At 39.2% G+C, this 17,731-nt stretch overlaps 1 protein-coding gene across 1 annotated transcript in view; it reads left to right on the top strand.

Annotated features, from left to right (window-relative positions):
* The window catches only part of ADGRB3 (adhesion G protein-coupled receptor B3), an 878,910-nt gene that overhangs the window by 399,812 nt on the left and 461,367 nt on the right, over positions 1-17,731 (top strand). Inside the window, exon 9 of the mRNA XM_068984093.1 lies at positions 11,781-11,975. Coding sequence (XP_068840194.1) covers positions 11,781-11,975 — 195 coding nt within the window. The remainder of the gene's footprint in view (positions 1-11,780; positions 11,976-17,731) is intronic.

Genomic DNA, 17,731 nt, shown 5'->3' with positions numbered 1-17,731 from the left:
ACTGGTAAAACTATAGCCTTAACTAGACAAATCTTTGTTGTCAAATTAATATCTCTACTTTAAAAAATGCTGTCTAGGTTGGTCATAACTTTCCTTCCAAGGAGTAAATGTCTTAATTTCATGGCTGCAGTCACCATCTGCAATGATTTTGGAGCCCCCCAAAATAAAGTCTCTCAATGTTTCCATTGTTTCCCCATCTATTTGCCATGAAGTGATGGGACCGGATGCCATGATCTTCGTTCTCTGAATGTTGAGCTTTAAGCCAATTTTTTCACTCTCCTCTTTCACTTTCATCAAGAGGCTCTTTAGTTCTTCTTCACTTTCTGCCATAAGGGTGGTATCATCTGCATATCTGAGGTTATTGATATTTCTCCCAGTAATCTTGATTCCAGCTTCTGCTTTATCCAGTCCAGCATTTCTCATGTTGTACTCTGCATATAAATTAAATAAGTAGGGTGACAATATACAGCCTTGACATACTCCTTTTTGGAACCAGTCTGTTCTATGTCCAGTTCTAGCTGTTGCTTCATGACCTGCATACAGATTTCTCAGGAGGCAAGTCAGGTGGTCTAGTAGTCCCATCTCTTGAAGAATTTTCTAGTTTCTGTGGTCCACACAGTCAAAAGCTTTGGCATAGCCAATAAAGCAGAAGTTGTTGTTTTTCTGGAATTCTATTGCTTGTTCGATGATCCAACGGATGTTGGCAATTTGTTCTCTGTTTCCTCTGCCTTTTCTAAATCCAGCTTGAACATCTGGAAGTTCACAGTTCATGTACCTTTGAAACCTGGCTTGGAGAATTTTGAGCATCACTTTACTAGCATGTGAGATGAGTGCAATTGTGTGGTAGTTTGAGCATTCTTTGGCATTGCCTTTCTTTGGGAATGTAATGAAAACTGACCTTTTCCAGTCCTGTGGCCACTGCTGAGTTTTCCAAATTTGTTAGCATATTGAGTGCAGCACTGTCAGAGCATCATCTTTTATGATTTGAAACAGCTCAACTGGAATTCCATCACCTCCCCTAGCTTTGTTCATAGTGATGCTTCCTAAGGCCCACTTGACTTCGTATTCCTGGATGTCTGGCTCTAGGTTAGTAGTCATACCAATCACACAGAATCACAATGACCCAATGATTATCTGGGTCATTAATACCATTTCTGTCCTTTATTGAGCCCATCTTTGCGTGAAATTTTCCCTTGATATCTCTAATTTTCTTGAAGAGATCTCTCGTCTTTCCCATTCTATTGTTTTCCTCTATTTCTTCGCATTGCTCACTGAGGAAGGCTTTATCTCCCCTTGCTATTCTTTGGAACTCTGCATTCAGATGGGTATATCTTTCCTTTTCTCCTTTGCCTTTCCTGTCTCTTCTTTTCTCCACTGTTTGTAAGGCCTCCTCAGACAGCTGTTTTGCCTTTATGAATTTCTTTTTCTTGGGGATGGTCTTGATCACTGCCTCCTATACAGAGTCACGAACCTCTATCGATAGTTCTTCAGGCACTGTATCAGATCTAATCCCTTGAATCTATTTGCCACTTCCACTCTATAATCGTAAGAGATTTGATTAAGGACATACCTGAATGGTCTAGTGGTTTTCCCTTCTTTCTTCAATTTAAGTCTGAATTTGGTAATAAGGAGTTCATGATCTGAGCCACAGTCAGCTCCTGGTCTTGTTTTTGCTGACTGTATAGAGCTTCTCCATCTTTGGCTGCAAAGAATATAATCAGTCTGATTTCAGTGTTGACCATCTGGTGATGTCCATGTGTAGAGTCTTCTCTTGTGTTGTTAGAAAAGGGTGTTTGCTATGAGCAGTGCATTCTCTTGGCAAAACTCTATTAGCCTTTGCCATGCTTCATTCTGTACTCCAAGGCCTAATTAGCCTGTTACTCCAGGTATTTCTTGACTTCCTACTTTTACATTCCAGTCCCCTATAATGAAAAGAAAATCTTTTTTGGGTGTTTCTTCAAGAAGTCCTTTAAATTTTCATAGGACTGTTTAAATTCAGCTTCTTCAGCATTACTTGTCGAGGCATAGACTTGTATTACTTTGATATAAAATGATTTGCCTTGGAAAAGAACAGAGATCTTTTTGTCATTTTTGAGACTGCATCCAAGTACTGCATTTCAGACTCTTTTGTTGACTATGATGGCTACTCCATTTCTTCTAAGGGATTCCTGCCTGCAGTAGTAGATATAATGGTCATCTGAGTTAAATTCACCCATTCCAGTCCATCTTAGCTCTCTGATTCCTAGAATGTCGAGGTTCACTTTACCATCTCCTGTTTGACCACTTCCAATTTGCCTTGATTCATGGACCTAACCTTCCAGGTTCCTTATGCAGGATTGCTCTTTACAGCATCAGACCTTGCTTCCATCACCAGTCCCAATCACAACTGGGTGTTGATTTTGCTTTGGCTTTGCTTTGATTTGATTTTTCTTTGGCTCTGTCTCTTCATTATTTCTGGAGTTGCCACTGATCTCCAGTAGCATATTGGGCACCTACTGACCTGGGCAGTTGATCTTTCAGTGTCCTATCCTTTTGCCTTTTCATACTGTTCATGGGGTTCTCAAGGCAAGAGTAATGAAGTGGTTTGCCGTTCCCTTCTCCAGTGGACCACATTTTGTCAGAACTCTCCACCATGACCTTCAGTCTTGGGTAGCCCTACATGGCACGGTTCACTGAGTTGGACAAGGCTGTGGTCTATGTGATCAGATTGGTTAGTTTTCTGTGATTGTGGTTTTCATTCTGTCTGCCCTCTGATGGAGGAGGATAAGAGACTTATGGAAGCTTCTGATGGGAGGGACTGATTGAGGGGAAAATTGGGTCTTATTCTAAGGGGTGGATCCATGCTGAGAAAATCTTTAATCCAATTTTATGTTGAAGGGTGGGGCTATGTTCCCTCCATTTGACCTAAGGCCAAACTATGGTGGAGGTGATGAGGATAATATTGACCTCCTTCAGAAGGTCCCAGTCAGTGCTCCCAACCCTTTAGCAGGCCACCGCAGACCCACGCCTCCGCTGGAGACTCCTGGACACTCACAGGCAAGTCTGGGTCAGTCTCTTGTGGGGTCACTGCTCCTTTCTCCTGGGTCCTGGTGCACAAGGTTCTGTTTGTGCCCTCCAAGAGTCTGTTTCCCAGTCCTATGTAAGTTCTGGTGGCTCTATGGTGGGGTTAATGGTGACCTCCTCCAAGATGGCTTATGCCATACCCACATCTGCTGCACCGAGTTCCTCTGCCCCGCAGCAGGCCACTGCTGACCTGTACCTCCTCAAGAGACACTCAAACACAGTTCTGTCTCAGTCTCTGTGAGATCTCTGGGTCCTGGTGCACGCAAGCTATGTTTGAGCCCTTTGAGCGTCTCTGGCAGGTATGGGGTTTGATTCTAAATGTGATTTCGCCCCTCCTACCATCTTGCTGGGGCTTCTCCTTTGCCCTTGGATATGGGATATCTCCTCAAAGTCACTCCTGCACCACGCAGCTGCCACTCCAGTATCTATAAAGTCTTTTCTATAGATTGGTAAATGACTTTAGGAACACCTCCACACTGCATTTCAAATCAACGACCACTACTTAATAATTGACAGCATCTCAGCAGTCTGGAAAGTTGCTTGCCAAGCCTCTTTATTTTTATATTCTTTTTTCATATGAAAAGGATTTAGTGTCAAAACAAGCATGTTTGAGGATGACTTCTAACTATTAAAGCATTTTGATAGTTTCTAACAAAAGTGTTGTATAAAACCTGAGTTAAATGTGTAATGGTTAAGTATATGGACTCTGGACTCTTAACTGCCTGAGCTCAAATCTCAGGACAGTTTAGGAGCTGTGCGTTTCTGAGGAAGGCATCTCACCACAGCATGTCTCTGTTCCTTCATCTGTTACATGTGAGTAATTATAGCACCTCTAATTGTTTTAAAACTCAAATGAGATAAATCAGGTAAAACACTTAGTCCCATGTTTCCCATAAAATAGGCACTTAATAAATGCTATTATATTTTGTGGTAATTGTTGCTATGATTTTGCAAAAGGTTTCCAACTGTAGAAATTTAACAACTGTAGAAATTTAAAATTTGCCTATTTATATTAATTGGATAGCTCTTAAAAGGCAGTTCTGTCAGGAAATGTAAATATTCCCTAATTATCACATACTTCTTTGTTTTGAATAATCATGGACAGCTATGTTTTTGCATTGTCTACTTTTGAAGATCACAGTTACAGAAGGAAAAAAGAAAATTCTTCTATGGTTTTGGTTTCATTTAACAAGCACTTTGAGAAGATACCTTTGCGCCTCAGACAATGTGCTGGAAATTACAGGGTAAACAAATTGAAAAAGAAACTACAGGCCCTTTAGAGTTTACAGTCTAATAGAATGGATGAGATAAGAACACAAACACTATAATATTGTAAGATAGAGCAAGATTACTTCTAAGAGGTTTGAAGGTACAGATCATATCATGATTGCAGTTATCTGAAAAGAATTCAGGAAGGAGAAAAGAAAGATAACAATTTAACAAAAGGATTTGGGGAAAACATTTAAAGTCATAGAAGTGCATAATTCAGGGAGTAACAGCAGGATCCCTGGGCTTTCTTTGGGAATGGTGAGTAGTTCATTCTGTTTGACATTAAGGACCCACGGCAGCAGAGGAACAGTGGGGTGGACCAACATAATACTTCACAGATCACGCTGAGATTCTGCATAAACTATGTCACGACTATTTTTAAAAGGTGCATGATAGCTGAGCTCAAAAGAAAGACAAAAATATTTAGATATCAGGAGTTAAGGAAAAGAAGAAATGAATGCGAGAGTCATAGGGGGAAGTTGATACCACAGCAGCCTGGCAGGGTTTCTGATTATACATGAATCCTGGGTACTGGAGGTTGAGTTTCTAAAGCTTTGTTAGATCTGATGACAAGAGCACCTTCCACATGAGTCGTGGAGCAAGCTGGCCTGCACAAGGCTAAGTCGTGGAACAAGCTGAATCAAGCTCCCTGCAACAAGCTGGCACTATCTTGACTGCTCTGGCTTCATGGATGAAACAAACTCTAGAGATCTATGATGGGTCTAAAAAAATTAAGTTTATACAAGATTTTAGGAAAAAGAGGGAAGAAATTACCTTTCAGAAACTGAAAGGCTAGCTGAACTATAAATAGAAGGAATTAACATGGAGACTAATAAAGTGATACAGTATCATTGAATTGCCTGAGGCCCTCTCCCTCAGAGAAACACACTCAAAGCTAGTCCCTAACAACGCTTTCACAAACCAACAGCATGAGGGTCCCAAAGGATAAGCACACCTCAATGAATATGAGTTACAATAATTTCAAATATCATGAGGGAGAGTTAGCAAACACAAGAATCAAGGGAATTAGTGTTGCAAGTAGAAATATTAGAAAATATGAAAGAAATGATAATGTATTTGTTGAAAATAATTTGAGCAATAAAAGAACAGAAGACACAGTTAAAAAATGCAGCACTGTGAAACAATGATCTAGAACTTCTATAAGTGGAAAATAATGTCATTGAAACTAATGAGCAGAATAAAGAAGCAGTTAGATATAGTTAAGAAAGAATTAATGATCAGAAGTTAGTTTGGAAAAAGATCACTCAGAAGCCAGAATAGATACAGAAATTACAATAGTAATAGAGAACTTAGAAAAATAAGAGTAAAATGAGACAGTTTAGTGTACATTTAATAGAAATGTATATAATATAATGGAAATGTAGTCCAGAAGTAGAGTACATAGAGATTGCATTATGAATTAGTACTTAAGAATTTTCCAGTGTGGAAGACAGATAATATATTCAGATTTAAAAGAATTGTGAATAAATATATGCAAGTCCATAGTAACTTAATCTGCATTGTACTAAAAACAAAATGAAAAATACTAAAAACTACCACTAAGAAAAGACTGGTAATCTACAAAAGATCAACTGTGTAACTTGCAACAAGAGAGACACAGAATCACATTGTAAAAATGCTAAAAGGGAAATAAAAACATTCTCACATAAAAGATCGATTGAAAATGAGTATAATTTTTATAAAAGTACATCAGAGATTGAACAAGTTACCATTCATAGGACCTTACTAAAAGATTAGAAAAAAGGAAAATATGCTCTGAAAGAAGAAGAAAATTTAAGAATCAATGGTTGAGAAGCAGTAATGAATAAATAGATTAAATGTATTGCTGGTTTTAAAAATCAACAATAATAAAAGTAAAGACTAGTATGAAGAGTTCAAAATTAAAGTGGATTGAATTATTAATGAGCCAAGACTGAAATGATAACTCACTGGATAGAAATAATAGGAGAATAGGTTTTGATGAATAAAATGAGATAGATAAAAGATTGGAATTGTCAGTTAGGATTATATTTGTTTGGCCTTGTAAGTTAAATAATAAAGGGTATATTTGATTTAATATGAAAATGGATGGATTTTTTGGTGGACTTTTTTTTCCCCCCCAGAAGAGGAGCAACTTGTTCAAAGGTGTGAAAGGTAGGATAATTAGCTTGGGGAAAGACTCAGTTAAACCAGTTAGGAGAGTATTCTTAAGAGTGTGATGATAGGTCTTGAAACCTGTACCAGATTCCAGCTTGTTCACAGGTAAAAAGGATGGATATGAGAAACATAACATAGCTAGTATTTAGAGAAATTAGAAATTGAAGATAAGAAGGGAAAACAGTTGCTGTGTCCATTTTTAATCTCTTTGTATTAGCCCACCCTAGCAACTATTTTGTTGTTTTAGCAGACAAATCAAATGATTCGTTAATTTGTTTGTTTGTTTCTGGCTGTGCTGGCTCTTTCTTGCTGTGCGGACTTTGCTCTCCAGTTAAGGCAAGTGGAGGCTGATCTCTAGTCGTGGTGTGAGAGCCTCTCATCGTGACGGCTCCTCTTTGCTATGGAGCAGGGATTCCGGGGCGCATGGGCTTCAGTCGTTGGAGCAGGTGGGCTCAGTAGTTGCAGCTCCTGGACTCTAGAGCAGACTCAGTAGTTGCTGTGAATCATGTGGGATCTTCCCGGATCAGGGACCCGACCCATGTCTCCCGCATTGGCAGGCAGATTCTTTACCACTGAGCCACCAGGGAAGGCCTTGGACGACATTGAAATCCAGGTTTGATGATTCCAACTGTTCTTTAAACATAGTATGCTCGTAAGGTTTTCAGAGAGAATGCTTAGTAGGTAATTGTTGAGTTTAATTTACAGCTTAAAGAGTTGTGGGATTCAAGTCAGATTTCATACTTCTGATTTTGATTTTGAAGACAAACAAAGGAGATTAGTTGAAAGGAAATAGCAAGATGAGGGGTATGTGTTTGTGTGGGTTTCTCAGTTATGTTTGACTCTTGCAACCTTATGGACTGTAGCCCACCAAATTCCTCTGTCCATGGGATTCTCCAGGCAAGAATACTTGGGTAGGTTGCCATGCCTTTTTCCAAACAAGATAAAGTATTGGCATATAAATAAGGTACCAAAGGCAGGCTATATTTTAAGAGAAGGAAAGACTGGAAAAGAATGAAGACTGAAAAATGGATGGGATTCAAAATCATTGAGGTTTAACCAAAGGGTTATATCATGGAGATGAGAACAAGATGATAGTGAGGAACAGTATGAAACAGAGAAAGATGAGATGAGCAAACCCACTTTGAACTCTATTTCTTCATGATCCAGAAAAGAGAAAAGGAGTCCAGGAGATAAACATGGATTCATCATTCTGCAAAAAAGTGGTGAAAGGGTAGGCCCAAGGTAGGAACTCTTGTGTTATGGAAAGAAGGTCAAGAAACTGTCATTGTTTTTCACCTAAATACATTCTTAATGTGTCTTACCCAAATACCCTTTATACCTTTTATAAATGCTCCCCGTAGCCTATGCTACTGTGTACAAATATTACAAGGTATTTGTCCTGAACACCTTCCATATATAGACAATGCCAGGAAGGATGCTAATTAGTACCAGTTGTGAGAGCTGGTTTGTGGTCTGGTCATCTGTCTCAAAGATCAGGACTGAGAACAGCTCCTCCTACATAAGCCTGCTAAGCAGCTGTCAGCTGGCAATGACTAATTTCTACTGACTGGGCCAAATTTGGTACTGACCCAGACATGAAAGTCTGCCTTTCCTAGCTGATTAGTTGAGGCATCTGAAGCTCTCTGTATTATTTTTATTGCAAACAGAACACATGTCTGAATGGTGCATTCCTTAAGATTCAAGTTGTTGTGATGCTTTTGTCTGAGGGGAAGGATGCATTATGTCCATATGAATCAGACCCTCACCGGTATAGGTGCTCATGCTCAGCCACTCAGCCATGTCTGACTCTTTGTGCCTCCATGGACCATAGTCCACCAGGCTCCTCCATGAATGTAGCTTTCCAGGCAAGAATACTGGGGTGGGTTGCCATTTCCTCCTCCAGGGCATAGAAGGGGATTGACAAAACAATAGATGGTCAGCTGAGTTGAATAGTCAGATGTTTACCTTGACAAGCATTGCCGCATCATGTTCCTAGTGGAGAACTGTCTAAGTGTTCCTTGGCTTTGAACATCTCAGCTGTGATTTGTACTACGAGCACCAAACTGAGAACTGAGGTCTACAAAATGATTTAGGGTAGATTTTATTAACTTCATTTTTGTTCACCATTTCACACTCTACCTACTGAAGCAGATACTTTTGAGTCCAGGAGCTGCACTGTCTCTGCAGGTCAGGGAGTTTATTTATCTTGTTTTATCTGATACCATGTTTTCTATGGACTATGCTGTGAGACAGCTTAGGAAAACTTTCCAAGTGTGCCTCACTTAACCCCTTTGCCAAAGAAGGTCCTACTAGTCAAAGCTATGGTTTTTCTAGTAGTCATGTACAGACGTGAGAATTAGACCTTAAAGAAGGCTAAGTACCAAAGAATTGATGCTTTTGAATTGTGATGCTGGAGACTCTTGAGAGTTCCTGGGACTGTAAGGAGATCAAACTTGTCAATCATAAAGGAAAACAACCCTGAATATTCATTGAAAGGACTGATGCTAAAGCTGAAGCTCCAGTACTTTTGCCACCTGATATGAAGAGCCAACTCATTGGAAAAAAAAGAAAACGTGATGCTGGGAAAAATGGAAGGTAAAAGGAGAAGGGGGCAGCAGAGGATGAGATGGTTAGAGAGCATCCTGGACTCAATGGACATGAATTTGAGGAAACTTCTGGAGATGGGAGAAGACAGAGAAGCCTGGCGTGCTACAGTCCATGGGGTCACCAAGAGTCAGACACGACTTAGCAATTGAACAACAACAACTTAATCCAAGAACTTAATGAGCTTAGAAGGAATCATTCAATAATTAATTTACTAATTTGTCCAACATATTAAGTCCACTAGGTACTGAGAGTATAACTGTAAACATAATACACAAAAATCTCTTCTTTCACATGGCTTCTGTTTTAATGTGGGAAGCAGAAAAATAAATGAGGTTAAGCACAAAGAAGGTAAGATATTTTTTGAAAAGCTAAATTAATACCTAAATAAATTAAAGGGTAAGATAATTGAGAATGACAAGGAAGCCTTTTAGATAGGAAGTCAGGTAAGACTTGTGTGAGGAAATGACAGGAACACACGTGGATCTCTCTGGGAAAACTATTCCAGACAAAAGCAAAAGCAGGGCAAAGACCCTGAGACAAGCACGTATTTAAAGTTGAGGAAGATGAAAAAGACCAGAGTGACCAGAACACAGTGAATCAGAGGAAAAATGTTAGAGTCTCCAGGAACTAGATCACTTGGGGCACACAGATCACGATGAACTGGGAGCTTTTCTGTATGCTATAGCTGTGCTGACTATGTAGGCTTGTGTGGGTTTATTTTAATTAAAAAAATATATATTTTTAAAACTTGAAACCGTATAGGCATATTTTTCAAGGCTGAGAAGAGACATGACAAACTGTCTCTGATGACTTCAATTATATAAAATGTAAGTTGAAATATTTAAATAAAAACCTAGGCCACCCTGGCTTCAAAGCCCATTTCATCGCATTCCATCATAAAGATATAGTCGGAATATCATAGCTGAGTTCACTCTAGCATACTTTTATTGTGCTATATTCTAAGGCTATGAACAAGGCAGAAAACCTACCCTTAAAGTTCAGAAAGACTACTGGGACAGAAGACATATAAGCAAATGATTATATTTAATTCAACATGATAGAGTAGCTGATGGATGTATGAGTTAAGAACACACAGAAGGAGCTGATTAACTCAGTTTAGATATTTAGAAGAACTAGGACTACCTGAGTGGTAAAAAAAAAAAAAAAGAGAGAGAGAGAGAGAGGAATGGGTGGCATATCCAGTGCAAACAATATGACATTATGGCACACGTAACCTGAGTTAGCACTAGTTTAGAGGCAGGCCTGGAGTTCAACCTGGTAGCACACATCATCACAGTACCCCAGCCTGCTTCTATTGGGGGATCAGCATTCTTTCTGATTGGCCAACACAGTGTCTGCATCTTAGATTAAGTATCACTCCATAGTGACGAGTATTGAGACCATAGAGATAAGCAACCGCTGGATCATTGCTGGACCATCCATTCTCTGGGTCAGGTGTTGATGGCTGGCACTAAGGGGAGACCAGAGAGGAATTAGAAAATGGAAAGAAATAAACTCCATTAACATGTTATGTTTTTAATGTAACACAAATAACAGAGCATGTCTCTGAAGATTTTTATTTTCCCAAAATATATTTAGAGTTTTAGAGACTAAGGAATATTTAAATGTCTGAAGTGTCAAGGAAGCACTTTTAAAACTATATTTTAAAGAAAATTCCTAACTCCGAGATTAGTTCAGATTGATTGCTGTACCTCAAAGGATTTGTTAACACTTTTCTTAATGGGAAATTAATGGTTATAGCATTACACTTGAACCTTTCTAGGCCAGTCTTTCTCTGGTGTGTTAGTTCCTAAGTATTTCATGATCTTTTGATAAGTAAATGTTATCACAAATTTAGCAATGGGATGATAAAGATTAACCTTCTATTAAGTAAACATGTAGTGTATCCTTGCTATGAGTTTACCTGCTTTTACTGTAACATTCTTCCATGTGATAAGATGCTTTTCTTCCCTTGGACTGGATGATGAACAAATATGAAAACTGACAGTGTATTTCTCTGGTCATCAAACTAATTTAAGTCTTGCCTCTCAATGATTCATTCCACTGCTAAAAACCTAGCTGAGAGATTTTTATTTTGTTGTTGTTTATTCCTTTTTAAAATTAAGCTAACTTAATCTAGTGTTCAGTCATGTTCATCATAGTAGACCTCTAAAGTTTAACTAAATGTCTGTCTTAAGCTAAATGTCACCGTGAAAACTTTTTTTGCTGCCACATAAAGATGTGTTTACTTTAAGAAGTAAGGCAAAAATCATTAAACTCAGCTTCTTAAATACAAAAGGATATTTTAACGTGTTTATAGTCTCCCATCTCTGCTCACACCTCACTGAACAACCTCCCATGTTTACCATGTGCAAAGCTATTTTTTTTAATTTTTATTTCAGTTAAAACCGTAAATTAATACATGCTTCCTGCAAAACGCTAAATTATGTTTTCTGAAAACTAGAAAAGGCAAGTCCATCAAGCCTGCCAAAATGTGGACACAGATTCTGGCAGTTTATCCTTACTAGGGTGGGAAACATGCAACTTAGTTTTGAAACCTTCCCAAGTTTTGCAGTGCTATTGGAAAGTCAGCTCTGTAGTTGTAAAACATTTGTCTGATGAAGCTATGTGGAGAAACAGTAATGAAGATTCTGATGTTTATTCTGTTCTGTTGACCATCACAGATCAAAGAACACCTTGCAAAGGGGCAGAGAATGCTGGCGGGTGATGGGATGTCCCAGGTCACCAAGACACTGCTGGATTTAACTCAGAGGAAAAACTTCTATGCGGGCGATCTTCTGATGTCGGTTGAAATCCTCAGGAATGTGACGGACACCTTTAAAAGGGCAAGTTACATCCCTGCCTCTGATGGCGTCCAGGTAAGGGAGGCAATTCCATGAAGGAATACCAAGTGAGCTTGGGATCACTTATGGGCCTGAGAAGCCGGTACAGCCCCCTTGGAGGATTCCTGGTCTGGCACGGGGCATGCTCCCTCCTGTTCGGGAAGAATCCAAGCTGTGTGCAGTGCGAGCTCTGGAAGTGACCCCAATTCCTTAGTCATTCTGCCCTTCAGTGTCCTCAACAAACATAATGCACCTCAAGGAGAGAGTGAGTAAGAATGTGTGTGAAGTGATTTGAGCCGTTGGCTAAAAGACACTATAGCAAATTCAAGGTTGTAGCATGGATCTTTTATTCCCACACTTAATAACACAATCTTGCCATAGGAGACTATTAAAAGTACATTAAGCATAATAAAAGCACATTGACTATAGCATGCAAAGAAGACATGGTTTAAGTTTTGTTTGGAGTTTTGTTATTAGAAGGGGGAAGGCCATACTTAATTTTGTGGAATTATTGCCTGAAAATGCTGGGCAAGTAGAGAATTGTCCTGGATAGGAAAATAAGTTCATTAACTCCTCAACAGCCTGTTTGTTATGGGAAACTTCTAGAACGGCATCATTTTTTTTCCATAGTACAGTTTAAGTACTCATCCAATTTTAGAATTGTCTTTGCCATTAAGACCAAGCTTGTTGAATGGCAAACAAAGCATATTTGATGCAACACTAGTTTGGATTTCGGTTCAAGTTTTCTTGTGCTGTAGGCTAAGATGTACTCCTGCCAAGGATACTGAGTTGGTTTTTGAGTTAGTTTTTGTGTTTCCAGCATAATGTTCTTCTGTATCTCTGCATGAAGTTCATTAACATAAAAGTTTGGCAAAACTCCCACATCAGGTAATTTTCTTTCAGCCCACTCTTCCTTTGGGAGTTTTATTTGCATTTCACTTAGAGAATGCAGAGGGTGGGTTTTTTCAGTGTTTTTGTTTGTTTGTTTGTTGTTTTGCTTTGTTTTGACCAGAGATTGAAGGGAAAGAGGAATAGAATGCTTTTTGGTATCATGGAATTATTCATAAATAATACCTATGCCCTAATTTGAATAGAGATTCATATAGTACTTAAATTATATAAATATTTTGTTCATAGAAGCTGCAATAAGAATTAGTGGGGCTGTGGTATATACAATATTATATTACCTGTGTCCGGGAATACATTTTTAACTGTAAAAATACATTGCAGGGAGGAAGAGTAGAAGATACTGTCATTTGAGCATTCGATTCTTTTTTTTTTGTTGTTGTTGTTGGTTTTTTGGCTGCACTGCAGTGCTTGCAGGAACTTAGTTCCATGACCAAAGATTAAACCCAGGCCCTTGCAGTGAAAGTACTTGTTCCTAACACACTGGACTAACAGGGAACTCCCAAAACTTGTATTACTTTGTTGTAGTTATTCGGTGGCTGTCATGGACTGGAGCACAACAGGCTTCCCTGTCCTTAACTATCTCCCAGAGTTTGCTCAAACTCAAGTCCATTGAGTCAGTGATGCCATCCAACCATCTCATCCTCTGTTGCCCCCTTCTTCTCCTGTCCTCAATCTTTCCCAGCATCAGGGTCTTTTCCAACAAGATGGGGTTTGATCCCTGGGTCAGTAGGATTTGGAGAAAGGAATGGCTACCCATTCTATTGTTGCCTGGAGAATTCCATGGACAGAGGAGCCTGGCAGGCTGCAGTTCATGGGGTTGCATAGAGTCAGACATGACTAATCAACTAACACTTTGTTGCTTTACAAAGAATGAAGGTTTTCCAGTTTTAAAAATGTAATAAAGTAAGCCAAGTACAACTTTTCTCCTTAGTTCTGAAATACTTCTATCCAATCATTTACATTGTAAAAATTACCTGCGAACTCCTTGACGTAAAGTACAAGTTGTAATTTCAAAAAACGTCAGATTCTTGTGTTTACAAAGGAAACATCAGGCAGAAAGCTGCAGTCATTGAGCTCTTGGGCCTCTCTGTACTGTCGAGAATGTAGGACTTTAAGGTTTTAATCGTACTTAAATTACAGTACCCAGGTTGTGTTGGGGTCATGTTGTGAATGAACTTCTCATTGGAGGGCATGGACTCCGTAAACGATTAGTGTAACCAGAGGCTTTGTCATGGACATCAGCTGGTTTGACTTAAATAGAGCAATGTGATTGTGTTGTTTTATCTTGGTCAGAAACACCTTCCTGATTTTCTGTCCTACTCGGTAGTTAGTCCTCGGCATGCACACAAAATCTCAGCAGGCTGCTGTCCTGGTCATTTCTCACATAAATGAGCTGCATTTTTCTACTCTGCTGTCTTGACTGGTGTCTTTCTAGGCACCTGGAAGCCTTCTTCTTCTGGAAGTCCTTCTTCATCTCTGCCTGTCCCCCTCCAGGCGCAGTTGCTGCAAGTCTTTCTGAAGGCCAGTCCGGCAAGCCCCAGACTTCATCTGAAAATGACCTTTCTCATCTCTAAAATCCCAGGGGACTTTGCACCTCTTTTATTCTACCTTCCACAAACCATTTTGCACAAATCTTTTGGATGTATTTGTTGTCTTTGCTTGATGACAGCCTTACCCAGCACCTCTATGCCTTTACTCCCTGGGCCTCTGGGCACCTGTGATTGGCTTGGCTCGTCAGACTTCATATGACATAAGTTAAATTCATCATAAGTGCCATGTTCTCTTGCATTTTCACCTTGGTAGAATTACTGGTCCTTAGGGTGCTCCTGTAATGTCATCTGGACTTTCCCCTTCTCTTCCTTTTCTGATGGGTCAGCCAATACTGTGCTTCTTCCATCTGTCTTTCCTCTGTTAACCCACTGCTGTACCCTAACTTTGCCTTCTTTCAGTGACCCCAGCCTGCATTAGTTCCATGGCCTCTTTCCTTCCATACTCCCTCAGATCTCTCCCTACATCCCTACTCATCATGTGCGCTGTCCAGTTTGTTTACTTGCTAAGTCAGGTCTGACTCTTTGCGACCCCGTGGACTGTAGCCCTCCAGCCTCCTCTGTCCATGGGATTTCCGAGGCAAGAATACTGGAGTGGGTTGCCGTTTCCTTCTCCAGGAATCTTCTCAACCCACAGATTGAACCTGAATCTCCTGCACTGGAAGGCGGATTCTTTTACTGCTGAGCCACCAGGGAAGCCCCATTGGCTCTCCTAGGATGGCCATGATTATGTCATGATTAAGTGAGAACCCTTCACCTGGGCTCCAGGGTTGCCTTAAAGACAACCCAAAGCCTGTATCTTGCCTTCTAGTGTATACGCAGTACCTGGATCACCTGTCTCTCCAGCCATGAACATGAACCACTCTCTTCCTTCACAGACCTAGAGCTAAATCAACCACTTCCTGCCTCCTGGATGTGCTGTGTCTCTTGGCTCCAGGCCTTAGCTTCCTCTGTGCTTTCAGACTGGCTTAGACTCTCTCCATCTTCTAAATTAATCTCTCGATACTCTGAGCCTCTGCATGCCAGAAGCACATTTCCTCCTGTATCTCTTTACATCTTGAGTTATTAGCAGTCATTTGTGAATCTTTGCAAAGGAAGAAATAGTCCTGATCAATCTTTGGATCCTAGCCTAGCTCCAGGTCCCCCTCATCCAAATAGGACTTAGCAGATTCTTGACTATACAAGGTGTGTAACAAATATTTGTTGAATTAACAGCAAAATTAATAATTACATAGACACCACTGAATTTTTATCCTTTTTTTAAAAACTGGGGAAAGAGCAAAGACCAAAGAGATGTTAAGTAAAACTCTTTAGAGAGAATACATTCTTTTAAGTGTAGTTCTGTGTGAGGCTTTTTATGTAAAATGCCTAGTAAGGCTAAATTCAGTAAAAGATTAATACATTGATCAGTCTTCTATCTCCATTGATACATTGATGAAAGTGAGATAGAATAGCCACAATCTGTTGAAATTAGGGTAAAAATAAGGTGTGCCTTTATGTCTTGGAGGGATAGAGCATAGTAATAATTTTATTTTGGGAAACTGGCTAGTAGAAAATTATTCCAAAGTTTTTTCCCTTCAGGCATATTCTTTCCAAACCCTGGAGTTTGGCCTTATGGCCATATTTCCACTCTTATTGGTTCTCTGCTGTAGTTTGGTCTTCCTGTTTCTAATCTGATGCAGATCAAAAAGCATTTCTAGTCCAAAAATCTTCTCTTCAGATCTCAGGCAGAATTCAGTGTTTTCCTAATTGTCTTGACTTTTGAAACCTTGTAAATACCCAATGGACAGAGAATCCTGGCAGGCTACAGTCCATTGGGTCACAAAGTCTTTTTGTTGGTACTAAGACACAACTTAGTGACTAAAAAACAACAAAAATACTCCTATTAGAGCAGGTGTTTCACATAACAGTGAAATTATTTGTTTCCAGGCCTCTTTTCAGCAGTAAATTTTAAACTTGTTGAGAAGACAATTAGGTCCCTGGGGCTTAAGCTGGCACTTGGAGCATAGTAGACATGCAAATATTTGTTCAAGCAATTAGTGAGTATGAATAACATAGTAATATTTGAGGAATTTGCTTTACAAAAAAGAAAAGTACTCTAAGCTTCCAATTAAGAGAAAGAAAGAAAAAAAAGAGAAGATTTATCCATTTACTTGCTTTTTCACCCCTGGGAAAATTCATACCGAGTCGCATTCTATCAGTGGAAGTTGAGTTTACACCACCCACACCTGGAACGATGGAACTTACAAAATTGAATCAGACATGCAAATTGAAATTTGTGCAATAACTATGTTGATGTTTTCAGACACATTCCTTAATCTTTATGTACCTTATTTCTTCATATCTAAAGAGTAAATAGTAGTAGAGTCTATTCCCATTAGTCATGGCAGTTATATTCTATAAGTGAAAGAATACTGAATCATTTACTAGCAGGGAAAATACAGGATGGATTCCTACAAGAATCTAGTAGTATAATTTCATCAACCAATTAATACATGAGCTTGTTTGACGTATTTATGTATATATAACAATATATATGTTATTATCATATATTCATTATTATCTATTTGTTTATATAAAACATCATTATTGTTACATATCATGCCTGAACAAAGCTTATCTAATACATGTATTTTCTCTCTAAGGCATACCAGAGCTTTCTTGAATTTAGGAATGCTAGATAATCCTCCAACACTATGCTGGGAGCCATTTTCAACAGTGAAATTACCATCAAAAAGCACAAAATATATGGGAAAAAAAACCGTGGGCATTAAATTGACCATGAGACACACTTGTTTACAGTATGTGGGCTGAGACCAAAACTCAGAGCATGGCCCTGTGACCTAAGCTGGGTATGTAGGCATGGGGTGACTCAAACTCACCACGTTATGCATGTTCTTGAAGCTATGAACTTTGATTTGTGAGTTAGGAATTAATTTTAGTGTGTAATTGGACTTGCAAATACAGAATCCATGAATAACAAAGCCCAGTGATATCTATTTTTCGGGGTTGTTGAGAGGCTTAGAAAAAATGCAGATTATATATGTAACAACCCATTTATGAATCATGTGGCAGACAGTAGGTTCTCTGTAATGCCATTAGTACTGGTGTTGTAACTCTTAACATAAAAGAAAGGCCTTGCTCTCAAGCTGCTTACAGTATTAAAGATAATTTAGTAATGAGGCTAGGTCAGTAATGAGGAAGAGAGATTACAGTGTCTCCCTTCCAGGAACTCTCAAAACATAGAGTCTGAACTGCAGCAACAAAAAAAAGAACTTTGGGCCTTGAGATAGAATTTGGAGAAGAAAGCTAGGGCAGAAACAATCATCAAACTCC

This window comes from Capricornis sumatraensis, chromosome 11 (genome assembly GCF_032405125.1).
Source record: "Capricornis sumatraensis isolate serow.1 chromosome 11, serow.2, whole genome shotgun sequence".
In the NCBI taxonomy this organism is placed as follows: domain Eukaryota; kingdom Metazoa; phylum Chordata; class Mammalia; order Artiodactyla; family Bovidae; genus Capricornis; species Capricornis sumatraensis.
Note: the sequence above shows the minus strand (reverse complement) of the source record. Positions and strands in the feature narration are given on the sequence as shown.